Raw genomic sequence first — 21,722 nt, 5'->3', positions numbered from 1 at the left:
CTGAGTTGCATCCAAAGAACACCATACCTACTGTGAAGCATGGGGGTGGAAACATCATGCTTTGGGGCTGTTTTTCTGCAAAGGGACCAGGACGACTGATCTGTGTAAAGGAAAGTATGAATGGGGCCATGTATCGTGAGATTTTGAGTGAAAACCTCCTTCCATCAGCAAGGGCATTGAAGATGAAACGTGGCTGGGTCTTTCAGCATGACAATGATCCCAAACACACCGCCCGGGCAACGAAGGAGTGGCTTCGTAAGAAGCATTTCAAGGTCCTGGAGTGGCCTAGCCACTCTCCAGATCTCAACCCCATAGAAAATCTTTGGAGGGAGTTGAAAGTCCGTGTTGCCCAGCGACAGCCCCAAAACATCACTGCTCTAGAGGAGATCTGAATGGAGGAATGGGCCAAAATACCAGCAACAGTGTGTGAAAACCTTGTGAAGACATACAGAAAACGTTTGACCTGTGTCATTGCCAACAAAGGGTATATAACAAAGTATTGAGAAACTTTTGTTATTGACCAAATACTTATTTTCCACCATAATTTGCAAATAAATTCATTAAAAATCCTACAATGTGATTTTCTGGAGAAAAAAAATCTCATTTTGTCTGTCATAGTTGACGTGTACCTTTGATGAAAATTACAGGCCTCTCTCATCTTTTTAAGTGGGAGAACTTAAACAACTGTAGCTATTAAAATCAGATCCAACAATAATATCAAGGGATTAGAAATCCAGGGCTTAAAAACAAAGGTGTCATTGTACGCTGATATTTCATGTTTTCTTTTAAATCCACAACTTGAATCCCTCCACAGCCTCATAGAAGATCTAGATACATTTTCTAACCTCTCTGGATTACAACCAAATTATGATAAATGTACTATATTACGTATTGGATCACTAAAAAATAAAACATTTACATTACCATGTAGTTTACCAATAAAATGGTCTGATGGTGTTGTGGATATACTCGGAATACATATTCCAAATGAAATAAAGGATCTCACTCCAACACATTTTAATAGAAAGTTAGCAAAAATAGATAAGATCTTGCTACCATGGAAAGGTAAATACCTGTCTATTTGTGGAAAAAATCACCCTGATTAACTCTTTAGTATTATCCCAGTTTACCTATTTGCTTATGGTCTTGCCTACGCCTAGCGAACCGTTTTTTAAATTATATGAGAAAAAAAGATTCCATTTTATTTGGAACAGCAAGCCAGACAAAATTAAACGGGACTATTTATATAATGAATATGAATTCGGAGGACAGAAATGATTAAATATTAAAGCATTAGACCTATCACTAAAAGCTTCAGTCATACAAACGTTATACTTAAATCCGAACTGGTTCTCTAGCAAATTAGTAAGATTGTCTCACCCCATGTTCAAGAATGGCCTTTTTCCCTTTATTCAGATTACCACCTCTCACTTTCAGTTATTTGAAAAGGAAATAATCTCCCAAATATCGCTATTTCTAAAACAAGCCATAGAAAGTTGGTTGCAATTTCAATTTAATCCTCCCGAAACGACAGAACATAATGCAACAAATATTGTGGTTAAACTCAAATATACTAATTGATAAGAAACCATTATTTTTTTGAGAAAATGTTTTAAAAAGGTATAATCTTCGTAAATGATATCATAGGTAGGACTGGTGGAGTTATGTCGCACATGCAGCTAACAAAAAAATATAGAAATGTCTGCTCTACCCAAAGTTACAACCAAATAATTGCAGCATAACCGCAAAAATTGAAGAGGAAAGTGGAAGGGGGAAAAAGTAAGGAACTTGTCTGTTGGCCCTGGATTAAATAACAAAATTGGTTAAAGAAAATTGTGATAAATAAAAAAGTATACCAGTTTCATTTAAGGACCAAAGGATTGACAGCCGTCCCATAGAGATTGCAAAATAGTTGGGAAGAGATTTTTGACGTACCGATTCCATGGCATAGTGTTTATGAACTGATACGCAAAACGACGCCGGATTCAAAACGTATAATTTTTCAATGTAAATGATTATACAAAATTCTTGCTGCCAATATAATGTTATTTATATGGGGGATACAATCTTCCCAGCTCTGCAGATTTTGCTGCGAAGAGACAGAATCATTAGATCATTTGTTTTGGTACTGTCCATTTGTAGCTTGTTTTTGGTCACAGGTCCAGGAATGGCTGAAGGATTGCTATATTTACCTGGAGCTAATCCTGCAGATAGCACTACTGGGTGATCTGAAAAGTCATAGTCAATCGATCAATAAATTAATAATACTTTTAGCAAAAATGTTTATTTTCAATTTACAATCTATAGAAACAATGAGAATAGAAGGGTTCAGAACTTTTGTGAAACATCACAGTACAGTTGAAAAATATATGGCAAATTGAAATCCAATATGGATGGTGTTAAGAGATAGATGGGAGGTGTTGAATGGAGCTGAAGGATGGGACTAATAACAACTAACAACAACTAATAACAACAAGATAACTAATGTAAAGCATACTGTGTCCATAATAAGTATATAGGCTATAGGTTGAGAGCTTTTGTGAAAGAACACAGTTAGAAAGATATGGCATATAGAAGCAAACCGGATGGACATCATGAAAATGATCGGAGAGGTTGAGGGTAGAGGAAGTTCAGGAGTAAAAACAAACAAAATAGATTTTTTGGTAAAATTGACTGTGTTCATAAAATGTATATAGTATGTATAAGCTGGAAGTAGAGGCCTAAGCGTTGTTGTTCACTAGTTTACTCCAATTAGGGAAGGGGTGGTGGGGTTGGAAAGTAATAAAGGGAAATATATTTTTTTAAATGGGAAATGTATATATACACTACCGTTCAAAGTTTGGGGTCACTTAGAAATGTCCTTGTTTTCGAAAGAAAAGCAATTTTTTTGTCCATTAAAATAACATTAAATTGATCAGAAATACAGTGTAGACATTGTTAATGTTGTAAATGGCTATTGTAGCTGGAAATGGCTGATTCTTTAATGGAATATCTACATAGGCCCATTATCAGCAACCATCAGTCCTGTGTTCCAATGGCACGTTGTGTTTGCTAATCCAAGTTTATCATTTTAAAAGGCTGATTAAAGAAGCAATACAACTGGCCTTCTTGAGACTAGTTGAGTATCTGGAGCATCAGCAATTGTGGGTTCGATTACAGGATCAAAATGGCCAGAAACAAATAACTTTCTTCTGAAACTCGTCAGTCTATTCTTGTTCTGAGAAATGAAGGGTATTCCATGCGAGAAATTGCCAAGAAACTGAAGATCTCGTACAACGCTGTGTACTGCTCCCTTCACAGAACAGCGCAAACTGGCTCTAACCAGAATAGAAAGAGGAGTGGGAGGCCCCGGTGCACAACTGAGCAAGAGGACAAATACATTAGTGTGTCTAGTTTGAGAAACAGACGCCTCACAGGTCCTCAACTGGCAGCTTCATTAAATAGTATCCGCAAAACACCAGTCTCAACGTCAACAGTGAAGAGGCGACTCCGGGATGCTGACCTTCTAGGCAGAGTTGCAAAGAAAAAGCCATTTGTCAGACTGCCCATCTTAATCTTTTATTTTTATTGGCCAGTCTGAGATATGGCTTTTTCTTTGCAACTCTGCCTAGGTGGTCAGCATCCCGGAGTAGCCTCTTCACTGTGTGTGTGACAGGTGTTTATAGACCGGTGTGTGTGTGGTGTTCATAAGAACCCCAGAACTATACTGTGATGCTGAGCACTAGACAGCTAACATATTTAATGGAAAGACAGTTTGTGCATCAATTGGTAGAAAACATTACAAACTTTAAATCATTCATTCACAACCGAGAAGTTATCATTGAAGATATCCTTTATTATAGCATAGGATTAAAACATACAGGAAAAAATAGGTTTGGTCCACAAGAGAAAAATACAATTTAGGTCTGAAGATTTCAATCAGTCGTCAGTATCATCCTTTACAGGCTTGGGGGCAATTCAGGACAATTAGAACACGGATTGAAATTACAATTACATTTAGGAAAAACAAATCAATTGAAAATAAATGGCACTTTATTTCACTTGACTACTGAACTGATACCAAATTGAGCCCAACCATAAAGCTTCATACATCCTTTACATGTCATCACATCTAAACCGCAACACAACAGGCGTAAGCTTTCTATCATACTATCAAAAAAGATGAAATTCTTAAATATGTCACATCTACTAGTGAACCCAGCTCTACGCTTCTCTTCCTTCGGTGCCGATGGCTTCTGCACACTAACAAAGAGGAAAACCCAGAGGAATTCATCTTAACCCAACAATAGAACCTTGAATGTTGTTCCACACAGGATCAACAAGCAACTGCAACTTGCTGCTAGGTTATAGACAATGTTCTGGATTAAACCATTGAGATCACTCGAAGGGGAACGTCTTGGGAAAACGATAGGAGTATTAGACAGTGAGTCAAAATGATGGTCTGCCCTTTAAAACATACATTTTTCCTTCACATCAATCATCAGGTTGTTCTGCTCAATTTGACAAAACTATATAGACTTGAGGTAATTACTACTAACACTACTTCCTTAATATTTTTTACTTCTAACAAGACACGCCTTAATATAATTCATACTTTCGAAACATAAAAAAAAGATAATTAACAAAAAAACAAAGCTCCACAAAAATAGTTTCAAATGAAATGGCCCCTTAAATAATGAACTAAACCAACAGACTGAATCTTCACAATATCGTGAAGCCTGCCCGACATCATGCTTTGAAGTGTTCAGGGGAGAATTTTTGAAGCACACAACATTCTAAAAGTAGAATATTCTACAACAAGAATTCTAGAATACTCTTGAACCATTTCAAATAATCTTGGTAAGAAACGGATAGCTAGCACGGCAATAAAAGACCACTGAATACTCACAACCCTATCAATACCAAACAAACACCGAATATCGATTCCAGACCAAAGCCAGAATGGTAGTGCGTGTAGGTTATCACCTGATCAGTTATGAGTTAGTTTGGACTCAGAGCGGGTTCGAGACAGTCAAAGCATTTAAAATTAACCCAACGCTTTTTCACAATGGCCAAATGTTACGACTTTAATTGAAGTTAAAATACCCAATATTAGTTGTTGTGGAGTAGCATCAAAACTTAGTTGGGGGTCATTTCAACCTTAGGCCTGAATATAGATTCAAGATTGGCGATTTGTGAGAGAGTTCAGCACAACAAGGGAATGCATCGAGGTAAGGCATAGAGATAGACCATTGAGAGAAAATAAGTCAAAAGATCTTTTAGCGGGACAAATATAAATCAAACATTGATACATAACCATAACAGCCTGCTAGGTGACTTTCAAAAAGATATCCTATAGTTACCACCAGCAGTAAAGGAGATCTATATCTAAGATGTTTATCTACGTTTTCCTAAAAAAATCAAGGGCGTATTTATGAATGTCCCACACTTCTCTTCCTCCTCCCAGAGAGAATGGCCACTCTTGTTCCTCTGTTGGCCTGTTTTTCTTCGACATCATCATCATCTCTAAGTGTTTCTGATTCCCAGGGCTTGTTCCAGCTCCTGCCTTCTCTGCTGGACCTGAAATACATACAAAAAATAAAAAAATTAAGAGATTAAAATGCAGATAATTAACTATATTAATTTCATAAATGGAAATTCAATTTCATAGAGCACTTTAGAAGGGATTACAGCATTTGCTATAAGTGAAAGGAATACCAGGTTAACATCAGGCAAATACCAGTACTGTAAAATAAAGTACAACTGAAAATCATGTTCAGAGATTGTGTTTTCAAGTATTTAGTATGGCAGAAAAAACACTTGGTGATTCAGCGATGACGACCCTCATGGAGAATGAATGGCAGAAGAGAGAGGGCTTTCCCTTGGCGTAGGTGTAGCGAAACACCCCCCCCCCCCACCTTACACACACACACCACGGTACACACACACACACACACACACCACGGTACACACACACACACACACACACCACGGTACACACACACACACACACACACCACGGTACACACACACACAGAATGGTGGGAGGTGAGGAGGTTACCTTGGAGTAGAAGTAACGACACACTGCCTCCTGGGCCCAGGGTTGGAAATAGAACTCTGCTCTCCTCTCCTCTTCTGGGTTCGCAACCACATCAGTCATAGTCTGTAAAAAATAATCATATACATTAGAAACATACAACTTTTAGTAATACTTCCTTTAATAAAGCCTTTGGTTGTCATTGACAGTCCAGTCAGTCTGGGGTTTGGTCCTTGTCCAAGAATCAGCTGAACAAACACTACACATGGAACCTATGTCCATGGCAGCTAGCTAGTGCTAATGGCTAACATACGTCCATGGCAGCTAGCTAGTGCTAATGGCTAACCTACGTCCATGGCAGCTAGCTAGTGCTAATGGCTAACGTACTTCCATGGCAGCTAGCTGGTGCTAATTGACTAACCTACGTCCATAGCAGCTAGCTAGTGCTAATGGCTAACCTTTGTCCATGTAACTAGCTAGTGCTAATGGCTAACCTACATCCATGGCAGCTAGCTAGTGTTAATGGCTAACACACTTCCATGGCAGCTAGCTAGTGCTAATGGCTAACCTACGTCCATGGCAGCTAGCTAGTGCTTATGGCTAACATACGTCCATGGCAGCTAGCTAATGCCTAACCAAGTCCATGACAACACAAGGAGAGGATCACGTTCAGCAAGACACACATCAAAATGTTTTGCAAAAGAAAACAACAAATCTGTATTTAAATGGACACAATTTCAAGTAGTATCTCCCTGTTTCACTTAATTTCAATGTATTTTCTTCTTAATGAACACGACCCAGATATTATGTAAAGGGTAATCAGTAACTGAACAGGACTACAGAGCTGTGGTTTCCCAGTGTGTTTGTTTACCTTAGGGTAAAGAAAATATAATATTGCTGCTCCCCACACATGGGGGCCTCTCATTTCTTATCTGAACTAGAATCAATCCTCAGCACCAGTTCTCTTAAATTTAGTTCATAGTTGACCTTGAGGTCCCTGCTCTGTGACTGCAGCCAGTGATTGGGGTACCTCCCTGTTTCCCGTTTTCTCCCTACTGAACTATGCCCCATAGTGGTGTTCCTGTTAGTTTACCCTGCGGCCCCTGAATTGTGACCACAGCCAATTAAAGTTAGTCCTAAATATTTCAAAAACTAAAAGCATTGCATTTGGGACAAATCATACACTAAACCTTAAACCTGAACTAAATCTTGTGATGAATAATGTAGAAATTGAGCAAGTTGAGGTGACTAAATAGCTTGGAGTAACCCTGGATTGTAAACTGTCATGGTCAAAACAGGTTGATACAACAGTAGCTAGCATGGGGAGAGGTCTGTCCATAATAAAGTGCAGCTCTACCTTCTTAACAGCACTATCAATAAGGCAGGTCCTACAGGCCCTAGTTTTGTAGCACCTGGCCTTCCGTTCAGTCGTGTGGTCAGGTGCCACAAAGAGGGACTTAGGAAAATTACAATTGGCCCAGAACAGGGCAGTACGACTGGCCCTTAAATGTACACGGAGAGCTAACATTAATAATATGCATGGCAATCTCTCATGGCTCAAAGTAGAGGACAGATTATCACTGCTTGTATTTGTGATAAGTATTGACATCTTTAAATGCAACGAGCTGTCTGTTTAAACTACTAGCACACAGCTCGGACACCCATGCATTACCCCACAAGACATGCCACCAGAGGTTTCTTCACAGTCCCCAAGTCCAGAACAGACTATAGGAGGCGCACAGTACTACATAGAGCCATGACTACATGGAACTCTATTCCGCATCAGGTAACTGATGCAAGCAGTAAAATTTGATGTAAAAAAACAGATAAAAATGGAACAGTGAGGACTGTGAAGAGACACACACAGGACCACACAGACAATAACATACGCACTGTACACATGGATTTTCTATTGTAGATATGTAGTAGTAGAGTAGGGGCCTGAGGGAACATATAATAATATATATATAATATGCCATTTAGCAGACGCTTTTATCCAAAGCGACTTACAGTCATGCGTGCATACATTTTTGTGTATGGGTGGTCCCGGGGATCGAACCCACTACCTTGGCGTTACAAGCGCCGTGCTCTACCAGTTGAGCTACAGAGGACCACTTCATGTGTTGTGAAATCTGTCCGTCATGTAATGTTTTTCATTGTATATAACTGCCTTAATTTTGCTGGACCTCAGGAAGAGTAGCTGCTGCCTTGGCAGAAACTAATGGGGATCCATAATAAACCCCAGGAAGAGTAGCTGCTTCCTTGGCAGGAACTAATGGGGATCCATAATAAACCCCAGGAAGAGTAGCTGCTGCCTTGGCAGGAACTAATGGGGATCCATAATAAATACAAATACAGCCAGTCATTGATAAAGCCCTGAAGTACCTCCCTGTTTCATTCCCCGTTTCCTCCCTACTGAACTATGACCCACATGCAGCACTATGCCCCATAGTGGTGTTTTCCTGTGTGTTTACCTTGAGGTCCCGGCACTGTGACTGCAGCCAGTCGTTGATGAAGCCCTGGGGGTCTCTGGCGAAGCTCAACATGAACTCTCTCTGGGTCTTCAGCTGGTTGATCGTCTCTATGGTCTCATGGATCTACAGGGGAGGAAGAGAGATGGAGGGTCAATCCTAGCTCAACATCTAAATACACTGTATTGTCTAATGGATCTAATGGTCTGATGGATCTGAAGGGGAAGAAACAGCAAGATGGACGTCCAAACCAAGATGGATTAAGAGTTACTTTGTTTAGTTAGGTTTATTAGACCAGACAACAATGCAAATGGATCAATAGTTCAGTAAGATGTACCAGATTTAGCCAGCCGGCTAAACATCACCTGTAGTCCCTGTAGTAGAATATGTTCACTATAGCTCCTTCAGTAGAGTAGATCATTCTGTCTCATCTCTGTTGTGTTTAATTGGCCTTTGTCACAGCAGCTTGTCGAGGTCTCTCTGACCTTAGCTATGACCTCTCTACAATTACAGGGATAAGACCTGCAGCCAATGCTACTGACAGGGTGTGTGTGTGTGTGTGTGTGTGTGTCTCAGAGTCCTTCCTGTGGGGTCTTGTTCTCTGTCTGTATTAACAGTCTGAACTTGAAGTAGGTGTACTGCTGCTGGAGAGGGAGGAGGGCTGCCTATTTGTCCCTTTATTTCAGGTTCAGTGAGTTTCTCTGTACAGTCGGTTCCTGTCTGCTCCCAGTTCCTGCTGACTGTATTTAGTATCAATCAAAGGAATGCAATTTTTTTATTTTTTTATGTCGCCTCTATTTCTCACTCCTCCAGCGTTCTGACGATGGGCTGTACAATAGGAGAGACAAAAGGAGTGCGGAAAAACAGCTGTTTATTGCCTCAGCAACACAGCCTCAGAAAATCTCACCATAAGTGGGCGGCAGGTAGCTTAGCGGTTAAGAGCGTTGTGCCAGTAACCGAAAGGTCGCTGGTTCTAATCCCTGAGCCGACTAGGTGAAAAATCTGTCGATGTGCCCTTGAGCAAGGCACTTAACCCTAATTGCTCCTGTAAGTCGCTCTGGATAAGAGCGTCTGCTAAATGACTAAAATGTAAATGTATAAGAGGTTGTAGGCTAGATTCAGTCCCTTGATAATTAACGGACCACTGTAAACTTCAACTACAGCACGAGCACCATACATACCTTGTTGTCCAGGCCAGCTATGTCCTGCTGGCTGGTGGTGGACAGGAGGAAGGAGTTCATCTGGGTCTTTAGGGTGTCGTCCACCTCCACATCGATGTCATAGCAGGCAGTCTTCTTTTGGTCGTTGGGATCCACACTGTAGAGACAGCGAGAAGTTAGATCATGCCGAATATCTTACACTATGGGTTCGTTCCAGATTGTATTTTCTTGCAGTCACGCCGCACACATCTCAGCAGAGTTTTAGATCATATTAACGTGGTTCCTGAGACATTTGAACACTTTTGTAGGCATTGTGAGATCTGATCATCTGAGCATTAAGTTATAAAAAAGGGCCAGGAGTTCTTCCTGACCACGGGAAAACTCTGGACCTTAGTGATGACATACTGAGGTGTTGACCCTAGTGGCGAGGACATACTGAGGTGTTGACCCTAGTGACGAGGACATACTGAGGTGTTGACCCTAGTGACGAGGACATACTGAGGTTTTGACCCTAGTGGTGAGGACATACTGAGGTGTTGACCCTAGTGGTGAGGACAGTGAGGTGTTGACCCTAGTGGTGAGGACAGTGAGGTGTTGACCCTAGTGGTGAGGACAGTGAGGTGTTGACCCTAGTGGTGAGGACAGTGAGGTGTTGACCCTAGTGGTGAGGACAGTGAGGTGTTGACCCTAGTGGTGAGGACAGTGAGGTGTTGACCCTAGTGGTGAGGACAGTGAGGTGTTGGCCCTAGTGGTGAGGACAGTGAGGTGTTGACCCTAGTGGTGAGGACAGTGAGGTGTTGACCCTAGTGGTGAGGACAGTGAGGTGTTGACCCTAGTGGTGAGGACAGTGAGGTGTTGACCCTAGTGGTGAGGACAGTGAGGTGTTGACCCTAGTGGTGAGGACAGTGAGGTGTTGACCCTAGTGGTGAGGACAGTGAGGTGTTGACCCTAGTGGTGAGGACAGTGAGGTGTTGACCCTAGTGGTGAGGACAGTGAGGTGTTGACCCTAGTGGTGAGGACAGTGAGGTGTTGACCCTAGTGGTGAGGACAGTGAGGTGTTGACCCTAGTGGTGAGGACAGTGAGGTGTTGACCCTAGTGGTGAGGACAGTGAGGTGTTGTTGCTGGAGGTTAGTGTTAGTCCTATCTGATGACATGGTTAATAATGATGGTCAGAGGTTAGCCCTACCTGATGACATGGTTAATAATGATGGTCAGAGGTTAGTCCTACCTGATGACATGGTTAATAATGATGGTCAGAGGTTAGTCCTACCTGATGACATGGTTAATAATGATGGTCAGAGGTTAGTCCTACCTGATGACATGGTTAATAATGATGGTCAGAGGTTAGCCCTACCTGATGACATGGTTAATAATGATGGTCAGAGGTTAGGGTTAGTCCTACCTGATGACATGGTTAATAATGATGGTCAGAGGTTAGCCCTACCTGATGACATGGTTAATAATGATGGTCAGAGGTTAGTCCTACCTGATGACATGGTTAATAATGATGGTCAGAGGTTAGCCCTACCTGATGACATGGTTAATAATGATGGTCAGAGGTTAGTCCTACCTGATGACATGGTTAATAATGATGGTCAGAGGTTAGTCCTACCTGATGACATGGTTAATAATGATGGTCAGAGGTTAGTCCTACCTGATGCCATGGTTAATAATGATGGTCAGAGGTTAGTCCTACCTGATGCCATGGTTAATAATGATGGTCAGAGGTTAGTCCTACCTGATGACATGGTTAATAATGATGGTCAGAGGTTAGGGTTAGTCCTATCTGATGACATGGTTAATAATGATGGTCAGAGGTTAGTCCTACCTGATGACATGGTTAATAATGATGGTCAGAGGTTAGCCCTACCTGATGACATGGTTAATAATGATGGTCAGAGGTTAGTCCTACCTGATGACATGGTTAATAATGATGGTCAGAGGTTAGCCCTACCTGATGACATGGTTAATAATGATGGTCAGAGGTTAGCCCTACCTGATGACATGGTTAATAATGATGGTCAGAGGTTAGCCCTACCTGATGACATGGTTAATAATGATGGTCAGAGGTTAGTCCTACCTGATGACATGGTTAATAATGATGGTCAGAGGTTAGCCCTACCTGATGACATGGTTAATAATGATGGTCAGAGGTTAGGTTTCCTACCTGATGACATGGTTAATAATGATGGTCAGAGGTTAGCCCTACCTGATGACATGGTTAATAATGATGGTCAGAGGTTAGTCCTACCTGATGACATGGTTAATAATGATGGTCAGAGGTTAGCCCTACCTGATGACATGGTTAATAATGATGGTCAGAGGTTAGTCCTACCTGATGACATGGTTAATAATGATGGTCAGAGGTTAGTCCTACCTGATGACATGGTTAATAATGATGGTCAGAGGTTAGTCCTACCTGATGCCATGGTTAATAATGATGGTCAGAGGTTAGCCCTACCTGATGACATGGTTAATAATGATGGTCAGAGGTTAGTCCTACCTGATGACATGGTTAATAATGATGGTCAGAGGTTAGCCCTACCTGATGACATGGTTAATAATGATGGTCAGAGGTTAGTCCTACCTGATAACATGGTTAATAATGATGGTCAGAGGTTAGTCCTACCTGATGACATGGTTAATAATGATGGTCAGAGGTTAGCCCTACCTGATGACATGGTTAATAATGATGGTCAGAGGTTAGCCCTACCTGATGACATGGTTAATAATGATGGTCAGAGGTTAGCCCTACCTGATGACATGGTTAATAATGATGGTCAGAGGTTAGCCCTACCTGATGACATGGTTAATAATGATGGTCAGAGGTTAGGGTTAGTCCTACCTGATGACATGGTTAATAATGATGGTCAGAGGTTAGCCCTACCTGATGACATGGTTAATAATGATGGTCAGAGGTTAGTCCTACCTGATGACATGGTTAATAATGATGGTCAGAGGTTAGCCCTACCTGATGACATGGTTAATAATGATGGTCAGAGGTTAGTCCTACCTGATGACATGGTTAATAATGATGGTCAGAGGTTAGTCCTACCTGATGACATGGTTAATAATGATGGTCAGAGGTTAGTCCTACCTGATGCCATGGTTAATAATGATGGTCAGAGGTTAGTCCTACCTGATGCCATGGTTAATAATGATGGTCAGAGGTTAGTCCTACCTGATGACATGGTTAATAATGATGGTCAGAGGTTAGGGTTAGTCCTATCTGATGACATGGTTAATAATGATGGTCAGAGGTTAGTCCTACCTGATGACATGGTTAATAATGATGGTCAGAGGTTAGCCCTACCTGATGACATGGTTAATAATGATGGTCAGAGGTTAGTCCTACCTGATGACATGGTTAATAATGATGGTCAGAGGTTAGCCCTACCTGATGACATGGTTAATAATGATGGTCAGAGGTTAGTCCTACCTGATGACATGGTTAATAATGATGGTCAGAGGTTAGTCCTACCTGATGACATGGTTAATAATGATGGTCAGAGGTTAGCCCTACCTGATGACATGGTTAATAATGATGGTCAGAGGTTAGCCCTACCTGATGACATGGTTAATAATGATGGTCAGAGGTTAGCCCTACCTGATGACATGGTTAATAATGATGGTCAGAGGTTAGCCCTACCTGATGACATGGTTAATAATGATGGTCAGAGGTTAGTCCTACCTGATGACATGGTTAATAATGATGGTCAGAGGTTAGTCCTATCTGATGCCATGGTTAATAATGATGGTCAGAGGCTAGTCCTACCTGATGACATGGTTAATAATGATGGTCAGAGGTTAGTCCTACCTGATGACATGGTTAATAATGATGGTCAGAGGTTAGGGTTAGTCCTATCTGATGACATGGTTAATAATGATGGTCAGAGGTTAGCCCTACCTGATGACATGGTTAATAATGATGGTCAGAGGTTAGCCCTACCTGATGACATGGTTAATAATGATGGTCAGAGGTTAGTCCTACCTGATGACATGGTTAATAATGATGGTCAGAGGTTAGTCCTACCTGATGCCATGGTTAATAATGATGGTCAGAGGTTAGTCCTACCTGATGACATGGTTAATAATGATGGTCAGAGGTTAGTCCTACCTGATGACATGGTTAATAATGATGGTCAGAGGTTAGGGTTAGTCCTATCTGATGACATGGTTAATAATGATGGTCAGAGGTTAGCCCTACCTGATGACATGGTTAATAATGATGGTCAGAGGTTAGTCCTACCTGATGACATGGTTAATAATGATGGTCAGAGGTTAGTCCTACCTGATGACATGGTTAATAATGATGGTCAGAGGTTAGTCCTACCTGATGACATGGTTAATAATGATGGTCAGAGGTTAGTCCTATCTGATGACATGGTTAATAATGATGGTCAGAGGTTAGGGTTAGTCCTACCTGATGACATGGTTAATAATGATGGTCAGAGGTTAGTCCTACCTGATGACATGGTTAATAATGATGGTCAGAGGTTAGCCGACATGGTTAATAATGATGGTCAGAGGTTAGTCCTACCTGATGACATGGTTAATAATGATGGTCAGAGGTTAGTCCTACCTGATGACATGGTTAATAATGATGGTCAGAGGTTAGTCCTACCTGATGACATGGTTAATAATGATGGTCAGAGGTTAGGGTTAGTCCTATCTGATGACATGGTTAATAATGATGGTCAGAGGTTAGCCCTACCTGATGACATGGTTAATAATGATGGTCAGAGGTTAGTCCTACCTGATGACATGGTTAATAATGATGGTCAGAGGTTAGTCCTACCTGATGACATGGTTAATAATGATGGTCAGAGGTTAGTCCTACCTGATGCCATGGTTAATAATGATGGTCAGAGGTTAGTCCTACCTGATGACATGGTTAATAATGATGGTCAGAGGTTAGTCCTACCTGATGACATGGTTAATAATGATGGTCAGAGGTTAGTCCTATCTGATGACATGGTTAATAATGATGGTCAGAGGTTAGTCCTACCTGATGACATGGTTAATAATGATGGTCAGAGGTTAGTCCTACCTGATGCCATGGTTAATAATGATGGTCAGAGGTTAGTCCTACCTGATGACATGGTTAATAATGATGGTCAGAGGTTAGGGTTAGTCCTACCTGATGACATGGTTAATAATGATGGTCAGAGGTTAGCCCTACCTGATGACATGGTTAATAATGATGGTCAGAGGTTAGTCCTACCTGATGACATGGTTAATAATGATGGTCAGAGGTTAGTCCTACCTGATGACATGGTTAATAATGATGGTCAGAGGTTAGCCCTACCTGATGACATGGTTAATAATGATGGTCAGAGGTTAGTCCTACCTGATGACATGGTTAATAATGATGGTCAGAGGTTAGTCCTACCTGATGACATGGTTAATAATGATGGTCAGAGGTTAGCCCTACCTGATGACATGGTTAATAATGATGGGTTCTGGAGGCATCAGGAGAGCATGTAGACGCTGTGGGATCTCAGAGAACTTCATACGCTGGGTCTCAAAGATCTAGAACATAGATAAAAACAGAACTTTATTCATTTACTCAAGAACTGGACATGCAAGGATTCAATATTGTGCTTTGTAAGTTTCAGCTATGGACAGTTAATAAGGATCATATGTCGGAGGTCTACAGTGTGTTTAGGCTAAGGACAACATAACAGGGCCATTTACCATAACCATAAAGATCATGAAATGGCAAATCCCATTACTTACATACTGTCCATCAGGTTATATAACAAAGCCTCAACATTACAGATACAAAAGTGGGGAAAAGACACTGGTTCTACTCTCCCTAAGAAAGGCTTATATCTTCCAACCAGCTGTGAACATAGAGACTTGCTACTCTCTGACCTGCTGCAGGTACTTGTCACAGTTGATGAACTCTGACCTGCTGTAGGTACATGTCACAGTTGATGAACTCTGACCTGCCTCAGGTACATGTCACAGTTGATGAACTCTGACCTGCTGCAGGTACTTGTCACAGTTGATGAACTCTGACCTGCCGCAGGTACTTGTCACAGTTGATGAACTCTGACCTGCTGCAGGTACTTGTCACAGTTGATGAACTCTGACCTGCTGCAGGTACTTGTCACAGTTGATGAACTCTGACCTGCTGTAGGTACTTGTCACAGTTGATGAACTCTGACCTGCCTCAGGTACATGTCACAGTTGATGAACTCTGACCTGCTGCAGGTACTTGTCACAGTTGATGAACTCTGACCTGCTGCAGGTACTTGTCACAGTTGATGAACTCTCTCTCGTGGGGGTCCTGCAGCTTGTGGGTCTTAACGTACTGCCAGAGGGCCTGGATGATGACCGGCCTGGTCTGGGTGTGGATCCCCAACATACGGGCCAGGCGAGGGTCCAGCTTGAACTGAGGGGGCTGGGGAGGGGAGGGGAGGGGAGGGAGAAGTGAAATTAGCTGTGACATTACACCATCAAACTGAAGACGCAAAAGACAAGCATGTATTTGGGAGAGATGTTGAGAAAGGTGCAGCAGTCACAAACGCCTGGTTCATACGCCTGGTCGTCATCAATAAAACCTCACATTAAGGTGAAGAGCATAGAACTACAAATGTCCAATTATTCCATGCAAAACAACTGCTCACATTTAGCTCAGAGTTATAACAGCAAGTAACTGCATACTTTCCACGATCAGTAAACATCAATTGATCGTGTAATTTACAGACACAATACGTGAGGATCTCTCTCAATATTGGCCACCATTAATTGGATATTTGAGTGATATGAAATAAAAAAGTGTACTCTACCCGACAAGTGGTTTAGGTAAATGTTCCATCCTTTGTGGGCTCTGCCTGTCAAGCAGCAGAAGGGCACATATGCCCATGTTGGCTAGCCTACTGTTGGCAAGTAATGCACTTTTCTCCAACCAACATACCTAGCTTACAACATTATCCCCTTTTTCAACGTTGTTTTTAAGAGCGTTCAACCGCAATTGCTTCTGGCAGACATGATAGGCTACATTGATTGATGGACCACGTCAAATTGGCTAGCTAGCTAATAACAGATCACGTCAATATGGCTAGTTAACAAGCTACCTTTCAGGAGATAAACTAGATACCATCTATAGTGGTGATGACTAGGGATGTTGCGGTGACCGTATTACCGCCACACCGGCGGTCACGAGTCACTGAAGGCAGTCAAATTCCACGTGACCGTTTAGTCACGGTAATTAGGCTTCTCCAAGCTCTGATGCTGCTGATGGTCATTAGTAGCCTACCAAACTTGCTAACTGCCTGGTACTCAGCACTCTATTGTCCCTCTAATCACTCTGACATCAATGCAAATGCAATCGAAAATCTAATCAAACACTTCATGAGAGCCCATGAGCTCATGTTAAGCAACATTTCAATAGTCTACGCAATTGCGCGAGAAAACAGAGTGATGTAAAAAGAGGAGGATCAGCTTTCTATAGGCTAGGCCTACTATATTTATTTCTCAACTTTCCTAATATTAAGCACATTGCTTATATTTACAACAGGAGTATAGCCTACCTGGCTGGCATGAAAATAAACCACGGGAAAAGCGTCCTCCATTCGCTATTTAAGTGCATCGACATGTATTTTTTCCCACTACCCCTGTTTCGATACAGGTGCATGATAATCGTCCATTCTAAATCAAAACAAATTTAACATACACTAAATAATATATGTAAAGACAAGATGAAATCAAGAACAGCCTGATAGGTGACAATATTAGCCTATCACTTGTGAATGATATATTATCACTTGTGAATGATGCCCATCTTAACAATGCCTTTTTTTTTTGGCAACTTTTTCTAATCATAGTCGCACACCTCATGCAGCACAGCCCATAGGCCTATATGTTTTAATAAGGTTTGTATCACAACTAAAGTGGCCAAATAACTTCTTAAAATTAAGCACATTAATCCACTTTTTATTTAATTTTTTATTTAATTTTATTTTTTATTTAACCTTTATTTAACCAGGTAAGCCAGTTGAGAACAAGTTCTCATTTACAACTGCGACCTGGCCAAGATAAAGCAAAGCAGTGCGATAAAAACAACAACAACACAGAGTTACATATGGGGTAAAAAAACAGTCAAAAAAAATACAACAGAAAATATATATACAGTGTGTGCAAATGTAGCAAGTTATGGAGGTAAGGCAATAAATAGGCTATAGTGCAAAATAATTACAATTAGTATTAACACTGGAATGCTAGATGTGCAAGAGATTATGTGCAAATAGAGATACTGGGGTGCAAAAGAGCAAAATAAATAACAATATAGGGATGAGGTAGTTGGGTGGGCTAATTACAGATGGGCTGTGTACAGGTGCAGTGATCGGTAAGGTGCTCTGACAACTGATGCTTAAAGTCAGTGAGGGAGATAAGAGTCTCCAGCTTCAGAGATTTTTGCAATTCGTTCCAGTCATTGGCAGCAGAGAACTGGAAGGAATGGCAGCCAAAGGAGGTGTTGGCTTTGGGAATGACCAGTGAGATATACCTGCTGGAGCGCAGACTACGGGTGGGTGCTGCTATGGTGACCAATGAGCTAAGATAAGGCGGGGATTTGCCTAGCAGTGATTTATAGATGGCCTGGAGCCATTGGGTTTGACGACGAACATGTAGTGAGGACCAGCCAACAAGAGCGTACAGGTCACAGTGGTGGGTAGTGTATGGGGCTTTGGAGACAAAACGGATGGCACTGTGATAGACTACATCCAATTTGCTGAGTAGAGTGTTGGAGGCTATTTTGTAAATGACATCGCCGAAGTCAAGGATCGGTAGGATAGTCAGTTTTACGAGGGCATGTTTGGCAGCATGAGTGAAGGAGGCTTTGTTGCGAAATAGGAAGCCGATTCTAGATTTAACTTTGGATTGGAGATTCTTAATGTGAGTCTGGAAGGAGAGTTTACAGTCTAACCAGACACCTAGGTATTTGTAGTTGTCCACATACTCTATCTAGGTCAGACCCGTCGAGAGTGGTGATTCTAGTCGGGTGGGCGGGTACCAGCAGCGTTCGATTGAAGAGCATGCATTTAGTTTTACTAGTGTTTAAGAGCAGTTGGAGGCTACTGAAGGAGTGTTGTATGGCATTGAAGCTCGTTTGGAGGTTTATTAACACAGTGTCCAATGAAGGGCCAGATGTATACAAAATGGTGTCGTCTGCGTAGAGGTGGATCTGAGAGTCACCAGCAGCAAGAGCGACATCATTGATATGCACAGAGAAAAGAGTCGGCCCAAGAATTGAACCCTGTGGCACCCCCATAGAGACTGCCATAGGTCCAGACAACAGGCCCTCCGATTTGACACATTGAACTCTATCTGAGAAGTAGTTGGTGAACCAGGCGAGGCAGTCATTTGAGAAACCAAGGCTATTTAGTCTGCCAATAAGAATGCGGTGGTTGACAGAGTCGAAAGCCTTGTCCAGGTCGATGAAGACGGCTGCACAGTACTGTCTATTATTGATCGCGGTTTACAAGGGGTGTATTGCCTAACTGGCATACATAAGCAGCGTGTGAGTTTCAAGTTTGGGGAAGATAATGTTCACCATAAAAATGTACCTTTACACTAAAAGCATTACATGCATAATTGCATTTGCGGTCACTTTTGATAAATTGTGTTTTCCGCTAATGGAACATTTCCGCTTATAGCCTACTACCATGTGTGCATTGCTGCACTTATAATGTGAAGAAACAGCCTAATAGTTGATCAAAATGTTAAGCTAAACGTTCTGATCTGTTGCGTCAGCCACATTGCGCACATTTTTTGGGGGGGATGCTAGTGGTTGCATTAAATTTGGGATCTATCGCATCCCACAACTGTCCCAGACTATGTTTGGAATATTTATTTATTGCACAGAATACAATGAGAGATAGTAGATTGACATAGGCTAGTGCTTTTGCTGTTCGTCAGGCCGACTCATCTTGTTGGCTGACGAAAAGTAAATGTGGACAGTTCTTCCAATATCTTCAATATGCACCTCGGAATATGATAAGGACACGTGCAGTTGCGTCCCCCGATGTGTCTGTCTTCACTTGTAGCTTGTGAGAAAGACCCGAACACGTGATGGGGAGCCATGTGAGTGAGAGGTGATTCGGAGCGCACAGCACTCAGGGAGAAGGGTACAACGGCCACTGGCCGCTCTGACTACGCTCTTTAATACGCCATTTAGCAGACGCTTTTATCCAAAGCGACTTACAGTCATGCGTGCATAAATTTTTGTGTATGGGTGGTCCCGGGGATCGAACCCACTACCTTGGCGTTACAAGCGCCGTGCTCTACCAGCTGAGCTACAGAGGACGTGCTGATATTACAACCAAATAGTTAAAACATTACCTTTAGTGACAGCTAGAGGGAGTGTGTGAGGTTGTAGCAGGTTGTGAATCGAGGTGTGTTTACCTGGTAGTCCAGCATGAGCAGGACAGTGCAACGTACGCCCACATCACCTGGTCTCTTCACCTGGAACCCATCCGTCTCCTGAGTGGTCGCAGTCCTGTGCCACTAAACAATATTTAAAAAAAACTTTACTAGTCCTTTTAGTTTCTTTAGAACAGAATATCATTAGAGAGATTACAATAGAGAAAGCGGTTAAGAAAAGTGGCGGTGGAAATGAGCTAATATTGATCGCCTTATTCATGAAAACAAATCTAATCATACATTTTTATATCTGAACATTAAACCGTATCTTCTTACCTCGACCAAGTGATTGTCAGGCCCATATAGGTCCTTGTCCAACTCGATGACCAGAGACTTGAAGAAAGAAGAGAACTTTCTCTTCTGCTTGGTGGCTTCATACTTGGACACAGCAGTCTGAGAAAGAAAACAATTATCAGATACATTTTACCAAGTTATAAACACACACACACACAAGACACTAACCTTCAACACACACCCTCAACACACACAAACGGCTACTAATTAGTCTTACATCTTCAAGCAGGCGCCCTTCGACACGCAGTTCCCATGATGCAACAGTGCCCTCTCCGTCTTCTGCGTCGGGCTTGGCAGGGTTGAAGGTGTTAGATATGAAGATACGAAGCTTTCGCTTTTGCTGAAACACAAAAAGCCCAGTCATGTTGAATTTCACTACCAAAATCTGTATTATCTTCAGAGCAAAACATGGGACGTGATGACCATGGAAAACTCCAGGTCCCATTTTATAGGCTACAACTCAGGCCCTGAGCTTTCCTGGTCAGGCCACCTTGTTGGTAAGGAAAAAATCCTGGGCCTGAATTGTAGCCTATAAAATCATCCCTGTCCATATAATGTTATTCATTAGGATCTAAAAGGCAACAATGATCCCAGATCAGCACTGTTGCTTTGAAATGCTTTATGAATACATGCCTTGGCCCTAGTGAGGACATTACTCCATCTTTTTACCTTGATGGGTCTCTTGAGTGCCTCCTGGATGTCCAGGCGTTTCCTCATGATGGTCTGATCCAGCTTCCTCTCAAACGCCAGCAGGTCCATGTAGGCCTGAGACTCTGGCACCAGCTCCCGGATCCTCTGAGGTAGAATCTTATCCGCCATCTTCTTCTTCTTGGTACTGCAATAGAACAAAACAATACAGTGGGAGTTTATAAGGAACGAAAAGGCCTGTATTTTTATTTATTTTTTACAAAGATACGGTCAACTGAATGAGGACAAATAATTATAGTAAACTAATAATCATTTATAATGTCCCTCATCTCCTGGTAGCAATGTAAAAGATCACTGTTGAAGTAAATCCATTCAAGCCTAAAATAACAAATACTGACAGTTAGTCAGATCTTACTGTTGGTTGCGCTGTTGCTGGACCTGCTGGATCTGCTGGGGGGCAGGCCTCTTACGGGAGGGATCCATGACGCCAGGCATCCCTGGTCGGGACACGGGGCTGGAGCCGTAGCCTGGAGGCCCCATGGGCGGACCCTGTGGTGTCATACGGCTGGAGGGTGGCATCCCACCTGGTCTCTGGAGGGGGAGAGGAGAGACAGGGAGGGGTTAGAGTCTGGAGGAGAGGAGACAGGGAGGGGTTAGAGTCTGGAGGAGAGACAGGGAGGGGTTAGAGTCTGGAGGAGAGG

At 42.1% G+C, this 21,722-nt stretch overlaps 1 protein-coding gene across 1 annotated transcript in view; it reads right to left on the bottom strand.

Annotated features, from left to right (window-relative positions):
* Positions 1 to 3,814: 3,814 nt before the first annotated feature.
* Positions 3,815 to 21,722, bottom strand: part of LOC121577947 (SWI/SNF-related matrix-associated actin-dependent regulator of chromatin subfamily D member 1) — a 34,790-nt gene continuing 16,882 nt past the window's right edge. The window contains exons 2-12 of the mRNA XM_045223728.1: positions 21,437 to 21,612; positions 21,043 to 21,208; positions 20,591 to 20,713; positions 20,356 to 20,472; positions 20,062 to 20,163; positions 15,896 to 16,057; positions 15,083 to 15,180; positions 9,669 to 9,804; positions 8,491 to 8,613; positions 6,041 to 6,142; positions 3,815 to 5,559 (exon numbers count right to left, since the gene is read on the bottom strand). Of these exons, the coding sequence (XP_045079663.1) occupies positions 5,506 to 5,559; positions 6,041 to 6,142; positions 8,491 to 8,613; positions 9,669 to 9,804; positions 15,083 to 15,180; positions 15,896 to 16,057; positions 20,062 to 20,163; positions 20,356 to 20,472; positions 20,591 to 20,713; positions 21,043 to 21,208; positions 21,437 to 21,612 (1,359 nt within the window). The 3' untranslated portion in view covers positions 3,815 to 5,505. The remainder of the gene's footprint in view (positions 5,560 to 6,040; positions 6,143 to 8,490; positions 8,614 to 9,668; positions 9,805 to 15,082; positions 15,181 to 15,895; positions 16,058 to 20,061; positions 20,164 to 20,355; positions 20,473 to 20,590; positions 20,714 to 21,042; positions 21,209 to 21,436; positions 21,613 to 21,722) is intronic.

This window comes from Coregonus clupeaformis, chromosome 12, assembly GCF_020615455.1.
Source record: "Coregonus clupeaformis isolate EN_2021a chromosome 12, ASM2061545v1, whole genome shotgun sequence".
Lineage (NCBI taxonomy): Eukaryota > Metazoa > Chordata > Actinopteri > Salmoniformes > Salmonidae > Coregonus > Coregonus clupeaformis.
Note: the sequence above shows the minus strand (reverse complement) of the source record. Positions and strands in the feature narration are given on the sequence as shown.